Source organism: Oryx dammah, unplaced genomic scaffold (genome assembly GCF_014754425.2).
Source record: "Oryx dammah isolate SB20612 unplaced genomic scaffold, SCBI_Odam_1.1 HiC_scaffold_29, whole genome shotgun sequence".
NCBI lineage: Eukaryota > Metazoa > Chordata > Mammalia > Artiodactyla > Bovidae > Oryx > Oryx dammah.
Genome location: NW_024070213.1, coordinates 7,312,510 through 7,337,203, shown reverse-complemented (window position 1 = coordinate 7,337,203; position 24,694 = coordinate 7,312,510). Strand labels below are relative to the sequence as shown.

The following is a 24,694-nucleotide window of genomic DNA, read 5'->3' as shown; positions in this document are numbered from 1 at the left end:
GTTCAGTTCAGTTCAGTTCAGTTACTCAGTCGTGTCCGACTCTTTACGACTGCAGCATGCCCGGCTTCCCTGTCCATCACCAACTCCCAGAGCTTACTCAAACTCATGTCCATTGAGTCGGTGATGCCATCCAACCATCCCATCCTCTGTCATCCCCTTTTCCTCCTGCCTTCAGTCTTTCCCAGCATCAGGATCTTTTCCAATGAGTCAGTTCTTTGCATCAGGTGGCCAAATTATTGGAGTTTCAGCTTCAGCATCAGTCCTTCCAGTGGCTATTTAGGACCTATTTCCTTCAAGATGGACTGGTTGGATCTCCTTGGAGTCCAAGGGACTCTCAAGAGTCTTCTCCATGGGATTTCCTTGGTGGTTCAGTGGTTAAGACTCTGAGCTCATAATGCAGGAGGCCCAGGTACAAACCCTGGTCAGGGAACTAGATCCCATATGCAGCAACTAAGACACAGTGCAGCCAAATAAATAAAAAATAAATTTAAAAAAGAGTCTTCTCCAACACCACAGTTCAAAAGCATCAGTTCTTCTGCTCTCAGCTTTCTTTATAGTCCAACTCTCACATTCATACATGACCACTGGAAAAACCATAGCTTTGACTAGATGGACCTTTGTTGGCAAAGTAATGTCTCTGCTCTGTCTAGGTTTACCAGAGCTTTTCCTTTAAGGAGCAACTGTCTTTTAATTTCAAGGCTGCAGTCACCATCTGCAGTGATTTTGGAGCCCCAAAAAATAAACTCTGTCACTGTTTCCATTGTTTCCCCATCTATTTGCCATGAAGTTATGGGACTGGATGCCATGATCTTAGTTTTCTGAATGATGAAGATCATGGCTTCCCATTGAACTGGTAATAAAATCCAAAACCTTTCTGGTAGCTCACAAGGCTTTGCAGGATCTTGACACTACCCACAGGCCTCCAGCCTCATTTTATTTTCTCCTGGCATTCCAGTCTCATTCATCTTCCTATGGTAGCTAATGTGGGCTTGGGCTAAGAGAAGTTAGTAACTTAAGATTATGGGTTGCTAAATGGCAGAAGTGGGCCCCACCGGAATCTCTACACTACACAGTCTCTAAAAGTTGGTGGGTCATGGAAATACACTGCAGGGTGTTGTGTGTGGTTTCTTTTTAATATTTATTAATTTGGCTACATTGGGTCTTAGTTGTAGCACTCAGGATCTCTGTTGCACCATGGGGAATCTTTCACTGTGGTGCACAGACTCTCCAGTTGTAGCCTGTGGGCTCTGGAGCACTAGAGCTCAGTAGTTGCCGCCTGCAGGCTTAGCTGCTCTGAGGTCTCTGGGATCTTAGTTCCCCAACCAGGGATTGAACCTGAATCCCCTGCACTGGAGGGCAAATTCTTAACCCCTGGACCACCAGGAAGTCCCTGCAGTATGTTTTAAACAAATAAAAAGAGACTTGGAGTGCATGACAGAGACAGTCAGAAATTCATGGTCCTTCAATATGCTGATTTTACACATATAGGGATATCTCTGTAAGTCTGGCTGCTGTGACCAAATTTGGCCTTCTCTGCATCTATATTATTTATAGGTCTGTCTGCTTTTCCTAGGGTTTGAGCTTCTTGAAGTTGGGAGGAAATGAGACTTTAGCTCTTTATTCCCACAACTGCCCAACATCATTTCTAAGATGCCTTCAGTAAAAGTGTTTAGGAGATCATATTAATTCTTTCTCTCAAATCTCTCGAAGTTTTCCTTCTTCATTTCGTTCCCACAACTTACTGCCCTGAAGGGCTTTTCATTGCTGCCCCAGAGCTTAGCCACCACACATCCAAGCTACTGGCCTCAGTCTTTCTTACAACTGACCCACCCACTGTCACAAAAACCTTCCCTTCGTGGATTTCTTTTGTCTACACAGAGAATTCTGGACTATGCCCAACCTTCCTCTCCAGCCTAACCTCCCTTCTGTCCTCCAGTCACTGGGAGCTTCCAGCTCCAAGGATGGAGAAAGTCCTTTTATAGCCCAGTCTTGAACCCTTCTTTACCTGAAAAACTCCTACTCATCCATCAGAACCCAAATGTAATAACTTTTTCATTGATTTATTCAATACACTATGTGACAGCTGTTAGAGATCCAGTAGGGAAGAAGAACTGGTTTCTAGGCCCAGCTTAAGCTCAGAGGGGTTGGGAGAAGGAGAGGGAGGGCAGGGCCAGAGACTTTGAGAAAACCAAAAAATGTTTCAGTGGGTTTATAGAGGAGATGAAAACTGGTAAGACTGAAGACCCCTGGGTAGGGTCCAGATCACAAAGGCCTTATTAGTATATTCATTAACGTTTTGGCCACACCCCACTGTATGTGGGAATCTCAGTTCCCAGACCAGGGATGGAACCTACATCCCCTGCATTGCAAGGAGATTTCTTAACCACTGGACCACCAGGTCCATTAACTTTTAATTCTTACACCAGCTGTATAAGGTAGGGGTTATCATCATCATCATTATCTAATTTATCTCACTATCATTTATCTCATCTCAGTTTGCCTCATCTAAGGCAAAGGGTTTCTCAAGTGGCACTGGTGGAAAAGAACCCACCTGCCAATGCAGGAGACCTAAGAGACACTGGGTTTGATCCCTGAGTCCGGAAGATCCCTTGGAGGAGGGCATGGCAACCCACTCCAGAATTCTTGCCTGGAGAATCCCGTGGACAGAGGAGCCGGGCAGGCTACAGTCTGTAGGGTCACAAAGAGCTGGACATGACTGAGGCGACTTAGCACGCACTAGCGCGCAAGGCAAAGAGAAGTTACGTAGGTCATTCAAGGTCACACAGCTAATAGGTGGCATAGCTGAAATTCAGACTCCAGAGCCCTCCTAACCACTGGGCTTATGCCACCACCTCATTAGCCCAAGGGCAGCAAAGGGAAGCGTTGGAAGTTTAGAACCAGGAAATGACACCGGGACATGTGAGCTGGGGGAGAAAAGAATACCAGAGAGGAAATTACTGGGTGGCCCCTGTAAGAGGAGGCCCGAGCAGGTTGGTAGCCATGGAGAGCAAAGTTGGGCCGAGTCCAGAGGTCTTTAGGGGGTGGTCTCAGATAGGGTGCAGGACCTGGGCATGGAAGTGGGAGGAGCCTAGGCCTGAGGCCTTTCACTGAGATGGGAAACTGGAGGGGGGCCAGGTTGGGGCAAAGAGGCCAGCGCTACCGAGTTCGATGTTTTGGGTTCCCAGGCTTTTTTTTATGGTGTTCAGCTTACGGGGTTGTAACAGTGATTTCTTGGCACGATCGGTTTCCTCATTAGTGAAAACAGGGACCAGGCCTCCTTGTTAATTCTCTGCGTCGTTCCATGGAAGCTTTGAGGTGGCTGACAAAAACACAGAAACTTAGTCTGCCAGCTCCTTGCCGGCCTGGGACTCTTCCATCGTGTCCCCCTCCATCCTCCCGGCCTAGCCCTGTGCCTGGCACAAGGTCAGGGCTTGTAAATATGTGCTATTTGAAGGAACAAAAAGGATACCAAAATAATTGCTAAGAACAGAGGAGTGAGGGAGAAATCGAGTTGGAAACTAATCCAGGAGGAGAGTCCAGTGGGTGGTTAAGGGCATGGAGTTCCCACGCCGCAGCGCACTAGCTGAGCAGCGGCGGCCAGTGAACCTCTCAGCAGCTCATGGCCTCCCTGTAAAGTGGAGATAATAATAGAACCCATCTCAGATGACTGTCCATCAGTGGAGGGCTGGATGAAAAAAGATACATGGTGTACCATTGAGTAAAATAATACAAAGCCGTATGAAAGGATGAGAATGCATTCTGTGTATGGATGGAGAATGATGTTGAGAATATATTATTAAGTATAAAAATGCAAGGTACAGAGCAGTCTATATGGGATGTTACTATTCATGTCAAAAAGAGAAAAATAATACTGTGTGTGTTTCTGTGTCTGTGTGTCTGTGTGTGTTTGTGTGTCTGTGTGTGTTTGTATCTGTGTGTTTGTGTGCGTGTCTGTGTGTGTATCTCTGTGTGTGTCTGTGTATCTGTGTGTGTGTGTCTATGTGTGTGAGGGGGTCTGTTTCTGTGTGTGTCTCTGCAACTGTGCATGTATCTCTGTGTGTGTGTCTGTGTCTCTGTGTGTGTCTGTGTCTCTGTGTGTGTGTCTGTGTGTGTCTGTTTGTGTGTGTCTGTGTGTTTGTGCATGTCTGTGTGTTCACCCAGGTATGTGTGCACTGATCACACTGGCTGTCTCCAGGGCAAGGAACTGAATGCCTGAGGGATGTGGAAGAGGGGCCTGGTAGGAGGGAGAATGTTCTAAATGCCCTTCAGAATCTGTGATGTGTGGGATCACGGGGCACAGTGTCCTCGGGCTTTGACCCATTAGGGTCACCAATCAGAATCTCAGGAGCAGCCTGTTGAAATCTCTGGCTGGGAGATGGGGATGTTTGAAAGCCGGAGTTCTCACTGCTGGGGGATTCCCATCACTAGGCGTGTCCTGAGTCGCTCAGTCGTGTCCAACTCTTTGTGCCCCCATGGACTATAGCTTGCCAGCCTCCTCTGTTGATGGATTTCCCAGGCAAGAATACTGGAATGGGTAGCCATTTCCTTCTCAGGGGTTCTTCCTGACCCAGGGGTCAAACCCAGGTCTTCTGCATTGCAGGCAGATTCTTCGCTGCCTAAGCCACCAAGGAAGGGCAATGCAGGAGACCCGGGTATGATCTCTGGGTCAGGAAGAACCCCTGGAGAAGGGAATGGCTACCACTCCAGTATTCTTACCTGGAGAATTCCATGGACAGAGGAGCCTGGCGGGCTACAGTCCATGGGGCTGCAAAGAGTCAGGACTGAGTGATGAACATACTTCTGTATTCTCGTGCAAAATGTGCAGTGATTGTTTTAACCTTATTATAATTTGTATCATGGGAACATATTACCTATTCAAATTCAAAGAGAAATAAAATTTAAATTAAAAAAAGTAATTAAGATTTTTTCCCATCTTAAAAAAACCCTCCCAGCCCCCTTTCCCTCCAGCTACTGCCCCATTTTCTGCTCCCTTTACCAGCAAAACCGCTTGAAGGAGTCAACTGCATTTACGGTTTCCAAATCCTCTCTTCTTGTCTGTTTTCCACCTGCTCGGTCAGAGTTTTGGCCCTACCTCTCAACCCACGCTGCTTTCTCAGGGTCAACAATGGCATCCATGCTGGCAAATCCAGTGGCAATTCTCAGTCCTCAAGGACAGCGTTTATCCTGGCTGATCACTCCCTCCTCTCCAGCACCTGGGTCCTCCTCCCACCTCCTCTCCCCACCTCTAGACATGGGCAGGCCTCAGTGCTCCACTGAGCAGTCTATACACCTGTCTGCTCACATCCCCATTTGGAGACTCAAATTTCACCTGGGCCAAAATGGTCCTCTCTTCCCCCACAAACCTGCTCCTGTTAGACTTTCCATCTTCAAAATGGACTTCATCAGGGACTTCCCTGCTGGTCCAGTGGCTAAGATTCCATGCTCCCAACACAGGGTGCCAGGGTTCAATCCCTGGTTGGGGAATTAGATTCCCTCGTGCTTCAACTAAGTTTGCAGGCTATGACTAAAGGTCGCACATGTCACAACTAAGAACCGGCACAGCCAAATAAGTCAACTAATTTTAAAAAATAAATTAAATGTCACTCAGAAATTCTCAGTCCTCCTTTCCTGACCTGGCAATGCTCCATCTCAGTGGAGGAAGAGCCAGTTCTTGGGACGGCCTTCTTAGCCCTGAGGGGTGCACCGGTGATCCCTATGACCGCGTGCACCCATGCCTCTGCCTAGGGGCTGTTTCTCAAACCCTGGGCATCCTCCCCACTCATGGCCTCTGCCTGACGCTGTCTCCTCTCCCTAGAACATTCTCCCTCTCAGCACCCTCATGTCTTCCTTCCTCACCTCCTCTAGGTCCATCACCTCAATGGTGCTTTCTCTGGCACCACCCCTCCCATTTTAAATTGCAAACCACCACCCCACGCTCCCTCCCTCACCTCCCTGTGTAATAGCTTTCCATAGCATTTACTGTCTCCTGACATGTGACATAGTTATTTATTAGGTTGTTTTACTGCCTCTCTCCTTCCTGACTGTAAGTGCCACGAAGACAGGGGTTTGTGTCTGTTTTGTTCACTGTTGATTTCCCACTACAGTACTTAGAAAAGTGTCAAGTCAGGACAAATATTTATTGGATGATTAAATCAGATGAGGAAAAGAAAACATTAACCCTGAGATACGCATGGTCCTGTAAATGAACTTGCTATTGACAAAGGAAGAATTTGGCTCCAAGATTTCCAGCAGTCAAAACAAAGAGAAAAACATCTCAATTATAAAATGGAAACTGTTGGTGGTTTAGTTGCTAAGTCATGTCCAGCTCTTGGGACCTCCTGCCAGGCTCCTCTGTCCATGGGATTCTCCAGGCAAGAATACTGGAGTGGGTAGCCATTCCCTTCTCCAGGGGATCTTCCTGACCCAGGGATCGAACACGGGTCTCCTATATTGCAGGCAGATTCTTTACCAACTGAGCTACAAACTGCTGCTGCTGCTAAGTTGCTTCAGTCGTGTTCGACTCTGTGCAACCCCATGGACTGCAGCCTACCAGGTTCCTCCATCCATGGGATTTTCCAGGCAAGAGTACTGGAGTGGGTTGCCATTGCCTTCTCCGAGCTACAAGAGAAGCCCCAAATAGAAACTAACCAATTTTAATTGGTTAGGAACTTTTCAATTATAAAATATAAACTAACCAGGTATCTGGATTTTCCTGATTCTGAGCTCTCGGAGGGCCTTCTCCAGGTTCTCAAAGCATGGAGGCTCTGAGGAGCAGGATGATGCCCTTGACCATGTCTGGAAAGGCCCAGGAATGACACACCCCCCGCCGTGGACAGCTGGGGAGCACTGGGGACAGTAGTCTTAGAAGGGACCTAAACAGAGCATCCCAGGACATTACTCTGTTCTGGTTTGAGCCAGAAAGCAAAGTAGAGAAAGTCAAGAGATGTTTGTTGTGGTTGCTGTGCAGGAGGCCCTGCTCTGAGTGGCTTATGCTCTGGCAAGGAGGACCCGCAGGAAACAGGAAAACAAACAGAGGCAGGTCCTCTCTCAGGCCCTGCTGTTGAGAAAGCTCACATGCAAAATCTGATGGTGAGGGAGGGGCGACTGCCCCTCTGGCCAAGGCGGTTGGGGACGGCCTCGCTCGGACGGTGAGCATGGAGGGAGCACTCAGCTTGGGAAGGCTGGAGGTGTTCAGGACCACGTATCTGAGGGCAGATGGCTGATCGAGGCCCGCCTCACAGCCATCCCAGGCCCAGGTCAGCTGGGGGTCAGCTGGCTGATCCAGCCCCAATCCTCTGGGAAAGCTGCAGGGGAGGCTGGCCGCGGGTCAGGGACCCCTACTTTTGTCATCACAAAGAGCTCCTCCTAGTGACTTGAGGAGATCCAGGCAGCTACAGCACAAGGAGATGCTCACCCATGCACCTTAGGGCAGGCTCCAGCCCCAGGCAAGGCCAGGAGAGCCTCCCACATCCTCAACTTCTTGCCTGCCCTGACCGCTATCCTGGACGAGCCCTGAGGCTGCCAGCGACACTGTCTCATTTCAGATGGAGGAGCGGACCTCTTGTCAGGCATCCCCCCAGACCCCACACAGCATGGCCTCTGCCCTCCTATTCTCTGCACCAGCCACATCAGAAACCCTAAGTTCCTTGAATATGCAGTGTTTTTTTGTTGTTGTTTTTTGGTGGCAGGGCATGACATGCAGAACTTCCTCATGCAGCAACAAAGACCCAGGACAGCCAAAAATAAAATAATAATAAAAAAAAAGAATCCACTTTCCAATGCAGGAGACACGGGTTCAATCCCGGATGTGCTTCGGGGCAACTAAGCTCACACGAGGCAACTACTGAGCCCATGAGCCGCAACAAAGACCCAGCGCAGCCAAGTTAATGAATTAACTGAAAAGTAAATAAATAAATAGGATGCTTGTGGAGGGCTGCACAAACCAGTGACATTTGAGATGAATAAATAAATAAAAATAAAATTGCTAGTACAGGCTGCAGATGAGTCCCACAGCAGAGGATATGGGTGTCCAGGGAACGGAAGACATTTCAGAGCAGTGTGATACAGCAGAAAGAACAAGAATAATGAAGCCAGAATTCTTGTGCTTTAATTCCTGCTCTGCTACCAGCTGTGTGGTGCTGGGTAAGTTTCTTAAACTCTCTGTGCCGAAGTTTCAGCATCTGTCAAATGGCACCAACACCTTAGGAGGAGTGTATGTACTTTAAAGGGTTTTGTGGATTCAAGGCCATGGAAGGCTAGGACAGGGCCCCATGGGTGGGCTGATCGTCAGTAACAAAATGGGGATTTTAAAGTTCAGTTGGAACCAACAGGACGAAGGGGCTTCTCTCTCCTGACCCACCTCTACAGCCTCACCAAAGTGAGGAAGGCTTTCTAGGGGGTGAGCTTTTGAATTCTTGGGTTTTCACAGAAATGGCCTGCATGGCGGAGCCCCTGGTTTTAAGCAGATGATTTCTTTGTTACTCAGCTGCTGGTGGGTGGGTGGGTGGTGCCTTGGGCTGCTCATTTCCTGAATGAACAGCTGTGCCCTCTCGTCTTCGTGGAGAATAATCATAATACTACTTCAAACCTCAGCCCAGCCTCCTTCATTCACGGCTCCCGGCTGCCTGGCAGCCGCAGCACATGCTCGCCCGCCGGTGGGGCAGGCAGGGCCTCAGGGAAGGGGAGGCTGGACGTGCAGGGAGGGGTGAGGCCCTTGGCCCTAGTCTACAGCGGACCGAGCCACAGCCTCCTCGGAGCTGGCCTTTGAGGCCCTGCCTCTCGGCCTCCAGACTCATGGCCTACCTCTCCCCTCCCGCGCCCCCTCCAGCCACACCAGCCTTCTTCCCAGTGCTCTGGCACGCCAGCACTCACACCCACCTGAGGGTCTTCGGACAAACCACCCCCTCTTCCCACAGTTCTCTCTAGACCCTGGCAAGACTGGCTGCTTCGTGTCACCAGGGGCTCAGCTTAAACATCATCACTCCAGAGAGGTCCCCCCTGACTTCTTCCCTCTGCTGGCCCGTAATCCACCGTGCAGCCATCAGGACTCAGGCTGAACCAGCTCTGGACTTCTCCACGTCAGGTACTACCTTTGGGACTTCCTGGGGGTCCTGCAGCAGGGGCTCTGTGCTCCCAATGCGGGGGGCCGGGGATCGACCCTGGTCAGGGGGCCAGAGCCCGCATGCCAAAACTAAGACTCAGCACAACTAAATAAATAAACAGATTTTTTAAAATATTTTTTAAAAAGTCACTGCCCTTGTGCCAGAGAAGTTCCCTTCCTGCAGTTCTGACCACATCATTTGTTCATTGACTTGTACATTCACCCAACTCACTCACTCACTCAACTCACTCGCCCTCAGTGCCTCTTACTAGCCATTTTTATTAGGTATTTGTATCTTTCTGGTCTCCCTTAAAACTCTCTGCTCCTTTTTTATTTTAATAAGACTTCTTTGGAAAATGCCAGGCTGCATCAGCTGTACTAAAGATATATGAAGGACAGACTTTCTTCTTTCCTGAGGAGAAGGGATGGGTAGGGGGACGAGGAGCCAGTCTTGGGGTGGGGGGGCCTCCTCCAGCCAGGCTTGTACAGCAGCTGCCCTGGAGCCTCCAACAGCCCCCTCAGCAAGGGCCTCCTTCTCTGCTTTCCAGAGCTCATGGGGGACCAGAGTCGTGAGAAGCTTGCCCAGGTCACCCAGCTTGGAAGTGCTAGGGCTGAGACTCACACCCTGGGCTTCCCAGGCTGTGGAGTCTGTGTATGTGTGCGTGTGTGTAGCTACCTTTTACTTCCTTAGGGGCCTCTTCAATTCAGTTCAATCCAGCAGAAACAGCTCAGGGTCTGCCACGGGCTAGACAGAGGAAGACATGAGTGCTTGCAACTAGACTTGCCCACATGGGTTCACTGAGGAGGAGCCCAGAGCCAAGGGAGGGAGAGAGCAGTGGAGGGCAGGGGCCACTCTGCTGAGGGGACAGAAGGGAGAGGGAGGTTGGCGAGTCCCTGGGGCCCTGCTGCGGCTCCACTCTTCCAGACTCACCGTCCACCCCACATCCTCCTGGCAGACACACACACAAACACTCACACACACTCACCATCCTCCTTGCTCTCTAACTGCCAGGAATGCAGGCTGTCCCCAAGCTCTTCCCCCTTGCATTCCTTAGCAGCTACTCCCACCTGGCAGGGCAAATTATACCCTGGCCTGGCAATAAAAGCCACTTTCCAGAAAAAGAAGCTTCGGGGCCCCCGAGAGACGCAGCTCACTCTCTCACACCGCCCGTGTCTGACTCAGGGGCCCGGTGTCCCTTTAAGCAGGGAGTACGAATTCCCACCCCGTCCCTCCCTCCTGCTCTTCCTGACGTCAGGAGGAAGGCGTGTGTGAGTGAGTGAGGGGCCTGAGGTGCCGCATGCTCACACACACACACACACAGACACACACACACACACACACACACGGAGTCAGACACACAGCACATCTCTCAGACCCATCCCTGCTCATCAGCTCCAAGCACGCCAGAGAGAGGCCGAGTCTGAACGGCTGCGGGAGGCTGTGTGGGACCTCGGCAGTCAGGGAGAGGTAAGGGGCTAGACCCTGGGGCCTCAGGCGCTCCAGCCCTGGAAACTGGCTTTAATGATGGGGGGCAGAGGGAGGTGCAATGGCGGGGGGGGGGTGCTCTGGGAAGGTGGGCCCCCTCCCCTGGGGCTGGCCCAGCCCAGTCCAGTTTACAGAGGAGAGGCAGGCATGTGTGAGCGTGGAAGAGCCCACCCGGCCATCCCGCTGCCCTCCCTTGCTCTGCCTGGCCCCCAGGGGAAGCTGAGCCTGCGTGGTTCCCTGTGAAAGGGTGTCTGTGTATGTGTGTGTGTGTCTGGGACTTATGTCTGGCTCAAGAGGCAGAGAACAGCAGACACCTGCCAAGCTGTAGCCACAGCCTCCTGTCTGGGAACCAGGGGGGAGAGAAATGACTGGAGAATAATTGGGTTCTTACCAGACGCTGAAAGCAGAGTGCAGCAGGGAGCGACATGGATCGTTCCCCCTGGAATTTGGGGCTGGGGCCAGGGAAGGACCGTCCAGGGTGGGGGGGGGGCGGGGTGGCTGGCAGACAGTTGGACCTGGAGCAGCTGTCTCATCCTGACTCTGTTTCTTCCGCGATGTGTTGGGGATAATTGGGCTAATTGGCTTGGAGAGGTGGCGCCACGCTTTTATTTCCCCCTTGGCCTTGGAGCCACCCCTACCAGGAGCTTTTGCTTCTCCCAAGGCCACTCCTCTCCCCTCCAGGCTGGTCTCGAGCTGACCTCCACCCTTGCCAGGGCGCAGCCCCTGGAGGGCAGGGGTGATCAGCCAGGGTCCTCTGGATCCCCTGCCATGGGATTCATGGACTCAGGCAGCCTTGGGTAGTAGTGCCAAGTCCCAAGGTGGCCTGACCCTGGCACAAGGAGTCCAGGCAGAGATAAGGGGTGATGCTGGCACCCACAAGGGAGACAGCAGGTTCCTGCCAATCTGCCAGCCTGCAGACTCTTCCCAGGGAGAGGGGAGGGGGCTGCGGGGAGCGAGAACAATAATAAATACAGACTGTGAACTGCCTCATCCGCTGGGGCTGGGGGAGGGGAGGAGGAAGTGCACCCGGGTAGAGGGTGGGCCACCTTTCCGAGAGCCTGGCAGCATGCCCGTCTGGATGGGCTCCAGGGGAGGCCTCTCCCTGGGAAGGGGGCTGTCTGCAGCCCCCTGGGGGATGGAGAGCCTGTCCTGCAAACCTGACTCTATCTCAGAAGCCTCTGAGTCCTCCAAATTCTGGATATCTCCTCCCCCCCAGCATTTCCTTGAAGTCTTTTCCAAAAACATCTATTTCCCATATTTGCCCCGCCCCTCTGGGTCTGTCTGACCCTCCTCCAAAAAAAAAAAAAGAAAAGACAGGTGTAAGTCGGAACCAGCTCACAAGGGCCTGGGAGAGGCCAGAGGACAATCTTGGCCACAGAGGTTTCTCCCAGGGATGGGCAGTGGTCACGGAAGTCCACTGGCCATGGGGGGAGCCTCCCTAGGAGGAACTTGGGGGTCCCACACTGCTGGCTGGCGAGGGAGGGAAACCCGCAGGCTGGTCTGGAGGCAAGTCCCCAGGAGTGGCACCAGCAGAGGGCGCTCAGGGCCTGGCTGAGCTGATCACACTGGTCACAACTAGCGTGGCCAGGACCTGAAGCCTGGTGGGAAGAGGAGGGCTCGGGGCAATTCAGACCTTTGTCCACACAGACCATTAAGATGGGAGACAAGAAGCAATGAGGCGGCTCTTCCCCCCTGCCCCAAGCCAGCAAAATGATGGGCACCAGGATAAGTGGCCTGGCATTTGAGTTCAAGCTCAGCCACTCTTAAGTGTGACTTTGACCCATCCATTCCTCTTTCCAAGGAGGGTTAAGAGTGGGAAAGCAACTTGCCCATGGTCATACAGCCTGGCGGGGCTGGGATGTGAGCAGGGCTCTCTCGTGGTGCCCATCCTGGCATCCATACCCTCACTAACGCCCACAAAGCCCAAAGGCCTTAATCATAGGAGCCCTCCAGGGCAACCTGGGGACATGACAAAGAGGAGAGCTAAAGGGTCTCAATTAAGCTCAAGTATTGGCTGGGGCAATGCCCCACCCCGCCTGCCCCGTACACACACGCGCGCGCGCAAACGCACACACACGCGCGCACACACGCTGTGGGAGAGGGAAAGAACCAGGTTTAATTAGGTCACCTGCAGCTGCTCCAGCAGCTCTGGCCCTGATGTATTTTAAGGAGTGTCTGAGAGGCTGGGAGAGGGCAGGGGCACTGCGGAAGAGCCAGATTCTGCCTGGTGGGCTTGAGGCTGTCTCCTCGCCCTCCTCAGGCCCCCCTGGGTAAGCCCTCAGAGTCTGGAAAGCCCTTCCACCATCACCTCGTGTTCCCTGTCCTTCCCCCTAAGCCATCGGACCCACGCCTCCACTGTCCTTTCTCAGTGGGGGCTTGGGCTGGGATGCTTTTATGGAGGGAGTTGTTTTTAAGCTTGCCGTAGTTGGCAAGTGACTCACCCAAGGTCACGGTCTGAGTCAGCACAAAGCCAGGAATAGAACCCCAAGCCCCGTTCTTCCTTCTGCAGGGGCGGCGGGAGCTTGTAGGGATGTGCAGGTCCATCCTCCCTCCCTCCCTCCTGCCTGAGGCCTCTGTCCCGCCCCCCCACCAAACATCTCCAGGGTGCTAAAGTGCGGGCCCCAGCTGGCTGTGTGACCCCAGCAAGACTCTTCACCTCTCTGGGCCTCAGTTTACTCCTCTGAAGGGTTATAATGATAATTACCTTGTAGGGCTGTTGTGAGGAATAAAGGAGGAAAGGGGGCAAAGGGCTTGCACACCTCTTGGCACGTGGTTGCTAATCCACTGATGGTGGCCGTGATCTTGTCGTGACCAACCACCCTGTGTTCTGCTTGTCCGTCTGTCCCCCGGACCCGGGCCCTCTCAAGGCGGGGCTGTCTCCTCTCCTGCTTGTTGTCCCAGTGTCTGGCAGTCACACTCAGTTGCGCGTGTGTTTTCGACAACCTCAGAGGAAAGGTGGAGTGACCCTCATGCGTCATCAGGATCAATGATGATTCATGTAGCCGAGGAGAAAATTGAGGCCCAGAGAAGGGCAGGTGCTTGCCCTAGGTCTCACAGCACCGGGCGGTTGAGCCAGCTTCATTTCCCTGACCTGCCCAAAAGGAAAGGGATTCACAGGGTCAACAGAAGATTCTGACAGCCATCTCCTGCCCAGTTCTTTTGGGGGAGTGGATAATTGGAGGAGCCCCAGCACCAGGCTGATGGTCACCTGCCGATATGGCTGAATCACCATTCACAGCCCCATGATGCTGTATCAGGACCTTGCCTAGGGTTATCTCTGAACAGCTCTGATGTTTTATTTTTACCTCCCCTGGCCTTTTGTCTGCAGAATTACTGGGGCTTGATCTTCAGGCAGGGAAATGAAGAGGAGCTTGGCTGGCAGGGTCAGAACCAAAATATTCTCAGGGGCACCACTGACACAGATCCTTGGCTCCTCTCGGAACCTGGACAGGGACTTTGATTCACGCTATTTGACAGATGGGTAAACCGAGTCTCTGGAGAAGGAAATGGCAACCCACTCCAGTATTCTTGCCTGGAGAATTCCATGGACAGAGGAGCTTGGCAGGTTACAGTCCATGGAGTCACAAGAGTCAGACACGACTTAGTAAACCACCACCAGAGTCTCAAAGAGGAAGTGTTGAGACTTCCCTGATGGTCCAATGGCTAAAACTCCAAGCTCCCAATGCAGGGTGCTCAGGGTTCGACCCCTGGTCAGGGAACTGGATCCCACATGTTGCAATTAAAGATCCCACATACCACAACTAAGATCTGGTACAGCCAAATATCTAAATAAATAAATATATTGTTTTAAGGGAGGGTCACCCCGCTAGGACACTCTAGAGCCAGGAGTCAATCCTGGGTCATCTGGGACTCAGGCTGTCCTCTTGCCCTCCAACTGCTAGTTCTGAAGGGCATCATTCCAGGCCAGAGATGGCCCCAGGCAGGCATACCAAATCCCTTGGGGGTCAGTCTCTAGCTCTGTTTGAGTTGAACCAAATGTTCTACGAACACATCTAGTTCTCTGATCTCAGTTATTTCCCCTTTGCTTTCTCAGGGAAAATTCTTCTGGGAACTTATCCTCAGAGGGAGACACCATTTGCTTTCAGACAGATCTGGCCTCTGTCATTTACCTGCTGTGTGACCTTGGGCAAGTCATTTAACTTCTCTGAGCTTCAACTTCCTCATCTGTAAAATGGACACAATTGTAATTTCAACCTTTTGCGGGAACTGGGAGATTTAAAAGTGGAAAATAATTTCTGTAAAGACTCTGTGGGTTTCCCTGGCAGTCCCGTGGTTACGACTTCACCTTCCACTGCAGGGGGTGCTGTTCTATTCCTGGTCAATGAGCTAAAATCCCATATGAATGGTGGCCACAAAATCAAAACATAAAACAGAAGCAGTATTGTAACAAGTTCAATAAAGACTTAAAAAGGACTTTTTGTAAAGACTGTATATAGCATTCAGACGATCAAAGCCCTCTCTTCCCTTGCCCCCTTCTGCAGCAACATTCTGGAGAAAGAATCTGAGCTGGAGGCTTGCTCTGCATCCCCTTGTTTGGCTCTCTCTAGTTTCCCAGGCTACCCTGCACTGGGCAGCTTCTTCAAGTCCAGGGCTCTGGCATGGATCAGAGAGGCAAAGACTCTGTCCAAGGTCACACAGCAAGTTGGTAGCAATACAAGGACTGAACCCAGGACCCCTGACTCCCCACTCCAGGGCTCCAGAGTCAGATTGCCCTGGTTCAAGCTCTGGCTCAGACATTAATTGCTGTGTGGCCCTGAGTGAGTGAGAGCCTCCCTGAGCCTCAGTTTTCTCACCTGCAAAATGGGGTTATAATAGCAAGAGCCTTAAAGTACTGACACAGGAACTAAATGAAAGGAGAAACTGTGAGGGGCAGGGCAGGGACCTAGTGGGTGGGCGAGTCCTTGGGGAAACAGGAGAGGTGAGAATAAAGGGTGGGTTTGGCTCCAGGGTCTCTTCTTCCACCCACTCCCTCTCCCCCCCCAACCCATGCCCACCTTAGCCACCCTGCCTGGGAGGCGCCCCTTCTCATGTAGCACCTACTCAGTGCTTCCCACACTCCATCCCGTGTCATCCTCACTGACACCCTTGGAGGAGGGGCTCTCATAATCTTCATTTTCCAGCAGAGGAAGGAGAGAGGGGAGATCCCAGCCCCAACTCCTTCCCGAAGGCCAACTCCCCACCTTCTCCCAGGGTGGGTGGGGTGATGGATGGAGAGTGGGAAGGCATACATGTTCTATCGCTGCTGTTTTTCCATCTCCTTCCCCTTCCCCTCTGCTACCTGGCCCACTGCGGGAGGGGAAGGAGGAGGCTGCCCTCCACCCCTGCCTTGGATAGTGCCCCTTACCCCTCCCCACTGCCCACGTCACATGGAACCTGAGAGCTGGGCTGTTCAGTCTTGGGTCCGGAGGCCCGGCTGGCCGGAGCAGGGCCCAGCTCAGCTGCATCTCCCTGGCAACAGCTGTGGACCGCCTCAGCCCCTCCCCTACCTCCTTCCCTCCCTTCCACCCCCCTCGACCTCCCAGCACAGGCTGTCACTGCCAAGCACAATACCAGGCCTGGGAAAACCGTGCAGTGGGCAGCCCAGGACCGCCTTGCTTCCTAGAGAAAGGGAGGCTGAGTTTCTCTCCCTGCCACCTGCCACCCTCACCCAGGTAGGGTAGGGGGCACCCAGGAGTGCACCCCAGGGCCTCTCCTGCTTTTCTGCTGTCATCCTGGGTAGCTTTGCTCCCTGTCTTCCTTTTCCCTAACAGTGTTATTGAGGTATCATTCCCACACTATATAATTTATCTGTTTATGATGGACAAGTCAGTGGCTTCTAGTGTATTTACAGAGCTATGCAACCTCACTATAGTCAACTTGAGGACATTTTCATCACCCCCTAAAAGAAGCTCTGTACCCATTAGATGTCACTCCTCATTTTCTTCACCTTTCCCAACCCCTAGAACCACTAATCTTCCCATTGCCATGGGTTTGCCACTTCTGAACATTTCACGTAGGTGGAATCAGGTAACATGCCATCTTTTGTGACTGGCTTCTTCCACCTTGCAGCGTGACTTCAAGGTTCAAGGTTTCAAGTCCAGCTGTCATAGAGCTCTATCAAAACTTCGTTTCTTTTTATGGCTGAATCATGTTCTATTTCATGGTGCACCACATAAAGACATAAACCACATGTTCATCTGTTTATCTGGGGATGGGCCTTTGGGTTCTTTCCACTTTGGGGCTTTTATGAATAATGCTGCTGTGGACATTCATGGGCAAGTTTCTGTGTGATTGCTTTTCTTCTTGAAGCTTCAGTTTTCTTCACTAAAATGGGGACAAGGGAATTCCCTGGAGGTCCAGTGGTTAGGACTCTGCTCTTTTACTGCCAAGGGGGCAGGTTCAATACCCGGCTTTTAAAAGTTAATTGATTAGTTTGTTGTTGTTCAGTTGCTCAATCATGTCAGACTCTTTGCGACCCCACGGACTACAGGACGCCAGGCTCCCCTGTCCGTCACCATCTCCCGGAGCTTGCTCAAACTCATGTCCATCGAGTTGGTGATGCCATCCAGCCATCTCATCCTCTGCCGTCCCCTTCTCCTCCTGCCTTCAGTCTTTTCCAGCATCAGGGTCTTTCCCAATGAGATGGCTCTTCGCATCAGGTGGCCAAAGTATCGGAGCTTTCACTTCAGCATCAGTCCTTTCAATGAATATTCAGGGTTGATTCAATTAATTCAATTAGTTAACTAAATGGGGACAACAATGCTAAACCCGGCCCCTGCCTGCCTCCTCAGGTGGGCTCAGAGAGAAAAACCGCACCTCAGCGTGAGGGACCCTGAGGGGCAATCCTGACCTCTGCCTGCTTCCCCACACCCCCGCAGCAGCTCTCCTGGCTGGATGGGATGTGTCGGGGGCCTGCTGAAGCAGAGGGACACCGAATCTCCACCCCCAGGGACGGCAGAGCCAGCTCATCACCTTGACCCAGAAAAGTCCCCCCTGCTGTAGGACATTGAACAGTGGCCAGGAGACCTGCCAGGGAGTTGAGTGGCTGTGACTCCTCAGCTATTCCAGTCCATGCAGGGCTCTGGAGTCCGAAGGCGTCTTAAACTCTTCCCTGGAAACTACTGGTTTGCAGGGGTCAGGGCAGAGAGGGAGGTCAGAAATAGACTTAGCTCAGAGGTTCACCTCTGGTCCCAGGGTGGTGGGGGGAGTGAAGGAATGGGGGTGAGGGGGTGGAGAGCCTGTCACCCTCATTCCTATACGTCATGGGCCATGGGCAACTCTTTGCGTCCCTGCTTAGTCAAGCCTCATCATAGCCCATGAGGGAGTGAGGCAGGGTTTCTCAGCTCCATTGTGCAGGTGAGGAAGCTGTGGCTGTTCAGTCACTCAGTTGTGTCCTGCTCTTTGCAACCCCATGGACTGCAGCACACCAGGCTTCCCTGTCCTTCACCATCTCCTGGAGTTTGCTCAAACTCATGTCCATTGAGTTGGTGATGCCATCCAGCCATCTCATCCTCTGTTGTCCCCTTCTCCTCCTGCCCTCAATCTTTCCCAGCATTAGGTCTTTCCCAATGAGTTGGCTCTTTGCATCAGGTGGCCAAAGTATTGGAGCTTCAGCTTCAGCATCAGTCCTACCCAAGAGTACTCAGGGTTGATTTCTTTCAGGATTAACTGGTTTGATCTTGCAGTCCAGGGGACTCTCAAGAGGAAGCTGAGGCTGGTGGAAGTGCTGCCCAAGCCAACAGCTAATATGCAGCGAAACTGGAGCTCTCTTGGTCCAGGCGTCCTGCTGGCCCCGCTGTGGCAGGCCACCCGCTCCAGGCTCAACAAATAGTCTAGCATCTCTTGGAGCCCAAGAGTTTCCAATCCCAGGGGACCCGGAGGGTGAGTGGGTGCACGGATGGGGTAACTACATTCTTTTCCTCCGCAGAGAAAAATACAGGATGAAGGACTTCCCTGGTGGTAGAGTGGTTAAGAATCAGCCTTCCAATGCAAGAGAGACACAGGTTTGATCCCTGATCTGGCAACTAAAATCCCACACACTCGGGGCAACTAACCCTGATTGCCCAACGAAAGATCCTACATGCCCAACTAAGACCCGATGCAGCACCCCCCAAAATAAAAAGGATGATTTTTTTTTTTAAAGTTTATCCAGGCCCTGAGCTGTTGTCAGGGGAACTTCTATTGATTAGCATTGATAATAGCAATTTATTGGGTATCTACAGTAAATCATTGAAGCCATAGTCACTTCGCACGGTAAGCATTCTCAACTTTCCTTTAGAGAGGATGAAACTGGGGCTAAGGAAAAATCTCCAACATTACAAAGAGCTCACAAAACCCCAGTCCTGTTCTAAGCACATAGAATGTCATCTAATTCTCACAGTGACCTCTCTATGAAATAAGAACCAATGCTTTTCCCATTTTACAGAACAGGAAACCAAGTCAAAGGCTATGAGTGTTGACCAAGGCTGCACAGCCAATAGGTAGAGAAGGATTCAAACCCAGGTCACTGGGGTCTGGGGTGCACACTCCCACCCGCCATGTTGCAACTGTTGAGTGGCTTGCTTGAGGTCACCAGGTTACAGGTGACGAAGCTGAGATTCAGACCCAGGTCTATAGGTTGGAAACTGCTGGCAATTGTGCCAAACTGTGTTCCAGGTCATCGGCCACTTTACGCATCCCACCTCCTAGGCCCCCAAGTTGAAGAATTGAACTACAAGCTGGAAGGACTTTGTGGTTAGTCTCAGTCAGCTTGGTCCACCATTAACAAAACACCACAGACGGGGGGCTCCACAGAGACATTTAGTTCTTCTGGTTCTGGAGACTAGAGGTCCAAGTTCCATGTGGCAGCATGGTCTGGTTCTGGGGAGTGTTCTCCTCCTAACTTGTAGACCACCCCCTGCCAGGGCTTTCCAGGTGGCTCAGCAGTAAAGAACCCACCTGCCAACATGAGAGATGCAAGAGATGCGGGTTTGGCCCCTGGGTCAGGAAGATCCCCTGGAGAAGGAAATGACTGACAACCCACTTCAGTATTCTTGCTTGGAGAATCCCATGGACAGAGGAGCCTGGCAGGCTACAGTCCATGGGGGTTGCAAGAGTGGAACAGTAATGAAGCAACTTAGCACGCACACACATCCCCCTGCTGGCTGTGTCCTCACAAGGCAAGAGTAGAGGAGGCAAGCTCTTGGGAAGGGGTGAGGAGGGAAGGGTCTCTCCTTCTAAGGACACCAATCCCATAATGGGGACCCCACCCTCCTGACCTCATGTAAATACTTTTTTATTTATTTGGCTGTGCCGGGTCTTAGTTGCAGCACTTGGGAATCTTTAGTTGTGGCATGAGAACTCTTAACTGCTGCACGTGGGATCTACTTCCCTGACCGAGGATCAAACTTGGGCCCCCTGCATTGGCAGCAAAGAGTCTTAGCCACTAGACCACCAGGAAAGTCCCCTTCCTTACCTCATCTAAACCCAGTTACCTCCCAAACGCCCCCATATCCAAATACCATCACACTGAGGGCTTCAGATTTCAATAGGTGACTATTAGGAGACCACAGTTCAGCCTGCAGCAAGGTTCTAAGACCCTTTTGTCTTTCTGGTGAGGACCCTGTGTCAGGGAGGGGCTGTGAGTGGCCTGAACTCACAGTTGGGAGCAGCAGGCAGGCCCAGCCCTCCAGACGTGTGTCCAGAAGCTGCCCACCCTGGACCACACTCACCTGTACGTCTCTCTTCCCCCTTCCAGACGGAGCCTGTGGCTGGTGAGGCCGCCGAGCAGGGCCAGGCCGGGCCCTGCCCGTCAGGACGCCCAAGCCCTTCACCGGCCCCTGCGCCTGGGAGCCCACCCGGCTCTCCCGCTGGCCCCGCCATGACTTCGGAGCCTACGCCGCCCGCGGTCGTGCCCCCGCTGCACTCCCCCAAGTCCCCTGTCTGGCCCACCTTTCCCTTCCACAGGGAGGGCAGCAGGGTCTGGGAGCGAGGCAGTGTCTCATCTCGGGACCTGCCCAGTCCCCTGCCCACCAAACGGACCAGGACGTATTCAGCGTGAGTACCAGCCCCTCGCCCAGGCTCTGCTGATCTTTCCCAGGATGGGGCTCCGGGTGGGGCTGTCTGGCCTCTTTCTCCACCATCCCCAGCTATCCTCACCCCAGGGCAGGGGAGCTGTGTAAGGACCTTCTGGTAACTACGAGCGCTCATTCATTCAGTCTACCAAGCTGTATGGAGCTCCTTCCCCAGGGGATCCAGTGATAAAAAAGGCAACACTTCAGTCCACAAACTGCTTATAATACAGGGGGAGTTTGTCCACAGTTCACGACAGCTGGCAGTGTTGGGGGAGAGGACCCAGTGTCGAGTGTGAGGACCCAGTGTCGGGCTTCGGGGAAGATATCTTAGCTGGCCTTGGAAGATGTATCAGGAGAGGAGGGAAGCTGGGTGCTCCTGCTGGATGAAACAGCCTGGGCGAGAACCGTGGCACGTGGCTGACCTCTGGAGAGAGGTGGGCAGGCTGGACAGAGACCAGGCCTGGGCCTTTGGAATTAGGTCACTGGGTGGGGAGTCAAATTGAAGAGGAGGTTTGTGCCAGCCACCTGAGCTTCCCTGGTGACTTGAACAGTAAAGAATCTGCCTGCAGTGTGGGAGACCTGGGTTCGATCCCTGGGTCGGGAAGATCCCTGAAGGGAATGGCTACCCACTCCAGTATTCGTGCCTGGAGAATTCCAGGGACAGAGGAGACTGGTGGGCTACAGTCCAGGGGTCACACAGTCGGACACCGCTGGTGACTAACACTGTCACTCGTGGGGGCCACGCGGAGGCTGGTTTGGCCAAAGGAGGGGTCTGATGGCAGGTGCGGATTGTCCCGTGTCCACACCAAGGCCAGGCGCAGAGCAGAGGCTTAATAAGTGATGCGTGAAGGGCTGAATGACCAATGAGCGAATAGGACGGAGACTGCTGCCTCGGGAGAGAGCGAGCTCCCTGTTCTGGGAGGTATTCAAGCCTAGGCTGCACATTCTTCACTCAGCATTCTTACAGCAGGAATTCGTGTCAGCCAGACCAGCCTCAGGTGGGGAGGGTCCTGTGTACAGAGAAGGGAACTGCCTGGCAGTCAGGCGACCCACTTGCTGGGCCACCTGGGAGAACCAGTTTTCCCTCTCTGGGCCTGTCTCCTTATTGTCCAGTGGGGTGATGAGAGGACTGAACTAGTCGCAGGATAGGTGGTTTCTGCTCCGGGGAGGGTTTTCTAGGCAGTCTCTGCAGGCAGGGCGCAGGAGGGCTGGGGTTGGGGGGGCATCCAGGGACGCAGGGGGTGGAGTGCTCAGGCCACATGTCCAATCCTCCTACCCGATCTTTAGGACAGCCCGTGCCTCGGCTGGCCCCGTGTTCAAGGGCGTCTGTAAGCAGTTCTCACGCTCACAGGGCCACGGCTTCATCACCCCCGAGAACGGGTCGGAGGACATCTTCGTGCACGTGTCTGAGTGAGTCCCTCCCAGTTCCCCGTTCTCGGCTGGGCTCTGCTACAGGGTCCCAGCAGTGCCTCCAAAATGCCTCCCTAGGCCTCTGCCCTCATTGGCTGAAGTCTGTGGTCCTGGCAGCTTTTTTTTTTGCTCCTAGGGCCTTCAGGGACGGGGTGGAGGAGGGCTGGGGCTAGGTGGAGAAGGGGGAACCCCAGAAGCCCTGGGACCCACCGCCTGAGTCCTGGATCCTATTCCCACACCATGGGGGTTAAGAGGGCTGGGCCAGCCCCTGGGCCTTTCAGCCTGGAGGGAGGCTAGGAAAGGCGGGGTGGTCTTGGTCTAAACCCCAGCCCTCATGCTAGGCATGGCCTGTGGAGTCCCTGAGCTCTGAGCCTTGGGGACCTCCCTGAGTCCTCTCACACTCTCAACATTATAGCAGTGGTCCCCAACCTTTCTAGCACCAGGGACCAGTTTTGTGGAAGACAATTTTTCCATGGACTGGAGAGGGATGATGTCAGGATGATCCAAGCACATTGCATTTATTGTGCACTCTGCCTCAATTACATCAGCTCCACCTCAGATCATCCGGCATTAGATCCTGGAGGTTGGGGACCCCTGCTTTATAGCATTGAGAGGGGCAGTTTTGATTTCTCTTTTACGAGTCTGGCTCTGGCTCCACGACCTAGGGAGACCCAGGGTGAGGCTGACCTCAGGCCAGACCACAGGGGTTGTCCAGGGCCGAGACCTCTCCTGGGCTGACACCCCTCTCCCCGCCACTAGCATCGAGGGGGAGTACGTGCCGGTGGAAGGCGACGAGGTGACCTACAAGGTGTGCCCGATCCCGCCCAAGAACCAGAAGTTCCAAGCTGTGGAGGTGGTGCTCACCCAGCTGGCCCCACACACTCCCCACGAGACGTGGTCCGGCCAGGTTGTGGGCTCCTAGGCTGGGGACCCCTGTGCCAGCCGCCGAGGGAGGGAGGGAGCCACACAGGGTAGAAGGGCCGCAGCCAGCCCTGCGCCCCACCGCGCCAGCCGAGCCAGTCCCCCGGGCGGCCTCGGTGTGAACATCTGTGTGTCTGTGCTTGTGGACATGAGTGTGGGCCTCCATCCACCCCGTGACCCTCGTGTGAGCTGGACCGAGGCGGAAGCCACCAGACCTGCCTTCTCTGCTTATCTGCGCTCTCCTCCCGCCCCTCCCCGCCACATATGCACAGGACCCCCTTGCCCTCCTAACACCCGTCCCAGGGTCCACTGAGCCTCTGAGGGCCAGTGTCAGGCCTGGGGCTGGGTGTCAGGGCATTGGTGGGCCCTGCCCTACCAGCTTGCTCCCCTCGCCTCTGCCTCAGGCCTGGCCGGTGGGGTTGTGGGGGAGCCAGACTCTGCCTGTGCCACCCACACCTCCCCCTCTGGGCTGGGGTCTCCCCCTGGGAACTGGATCTCTTTTCCCCAGAAGCCAGGCCAGTGAGTGCTTTGGGGGAGCCCCCTGGCCTCTTGCAGGGGAAGAGGGTGAAACCTGGAGGGAGACAGCTCCCCTCCCCTACTGCCAAGGCCCAGCCTCAGCTCTTTCCTCCTCTCCCCCCAGCACACTGGAGAGGCAGGAGGCAGTTTGGGGAGCTCCTGGCCAGCCCTTCCTCCGCAGCCTGGCAATGGCTGTGAACCCCAAACGGAGGCCACGTCCACTACCCTGGGCTGCGCTGAGCCTCGCTGCCTCTGCTCTCCTTGGAGCTAAGGGTCTTCAGTGGGGTGGGGGCATAACTCCCCCAGCCTGGACGGAGCCACCCCCTTTGCCCTGACTCACAAACCCCATGCCCACCAATCACAGCTGCGAGGACCCAGCGGTAGACACACACACACCCCTCAGGCAGGGCCGGGCAGGGGCACCCACCAGAATAAGCCCTTAACCTGGGAGACCACCAGCCCTGCAAATCATGGGGTAGAGGCTCCCGCTGGCACCCAACAGGCCAGTGGCCGAGGTGTGGTCCCCATCTCGTCCATCCCTTAAATGTGTGGCAGCCCTCTCCCCTTTGACCAGGACGGGTTTGTGTGCACTCTTGGGTAGCGCGCCCCGCCCCCCCACCACACTCCCTTCCAGAGAACACATCACCTGATGGGGGAAAGAACGGGGTTCAAAGGAGGGCTTGCCAGGGAGTCACCCTTAGGAGACCCAGTCTGAGTAGAAGAGTAATGCCCACGATGGGGGGTCAGTGACTGTCTAGGAGGATCCCGGCCCTGTGGCTATGTGTACCCCATCCCTGTCCCGAGGCTGGAAGACCAGAGCTGTTAGGGTGCACTGCCCAGCCCCCTAAAACTCAGAATGGCCCCAGTTTGAGCTGGGCCTACTCAAGCAAGGCCTGAAGCCTTTCACCTGAGGAAGAGGCTCCCTGCCTTCCTCAGAGGAAGGTTTACTGGTGCAGGTTAACTCCTGGGAACCCCCAAGACACCCCCGCCCCCACCAGGAGTAGGCTCCCCCCTTTTAGGCACGAACCAGGAGGCAGACTGTGTTAACAGCAACCCGGGGCCGCCCCCTCATGGCCCCAGTGTCCAGTCAGGCCTCGGGAGACCCCCACCAGCCTCCTGGATCCCCCATCCTCCCTGACACTGGCAATAAACCCTCAACTGTGACTCAGCCTGGCCCAGAGCTGCCTGTCTATCGGGCCCCGGGGGAGC

The 24,694-nt window shown here is 53.7% G+C and overlaps 1 protein-coding gene across 1 annotated transcript; it reads left to right on the top strand.

Moving 5' to 3' along the window:
* The first annotated feature begins 10,042 nt into the window (after positions 1-10,042).
* CSDC2 (cold shock domain containing C2) lies at positions 10,043-24,653 on the top strand. Its single transcript, XM_040233204.1, has 4 exons — positions 10,043-10,568; positions 20,323-20,621; positions 21,926-22,048; positions 22,808-24,653. Exons 2-4 carry the CDS (start codon positions 20,446-20,448, stop codon positions 22,968-22,970), a joined length of 462 nt encoding a protein of 153 aa, XP_040089138.1. The 5' UTR covers positions 10,043-10,568; positions 20,323-20,445; the 3' UTR covers positions 22,971-24,653.
* The last annotated feature ends 41 nt before the right edge of the window (positions 24,654-24,694 follow it).

Bases quoted from the DNA above. Each gene is read 5' to 3' on its own strand.
- CSDC2 (XM_040233204.1), top strand. From the start codon at position 20,446: ATGACTTCGGAGCCTACGCCGCCCGCGGTCGTGCCCCCGCTGCACTCC. The intron at 20,622-21,925 runs GTGAGTACCAGC...CCCGATCTTTAG, and splicing joins CGGACCAGGACGTATTCAGC to GACAGCCCGTGCCTCGGCTG. The intron at 22,049-22,807 runs GTGAGTCCCTCC...CCCCGCCACTAG, and splicing joins ATCTTCGTGCACGTGTCTGA to CATCGAGGGGGAGTACGTGC.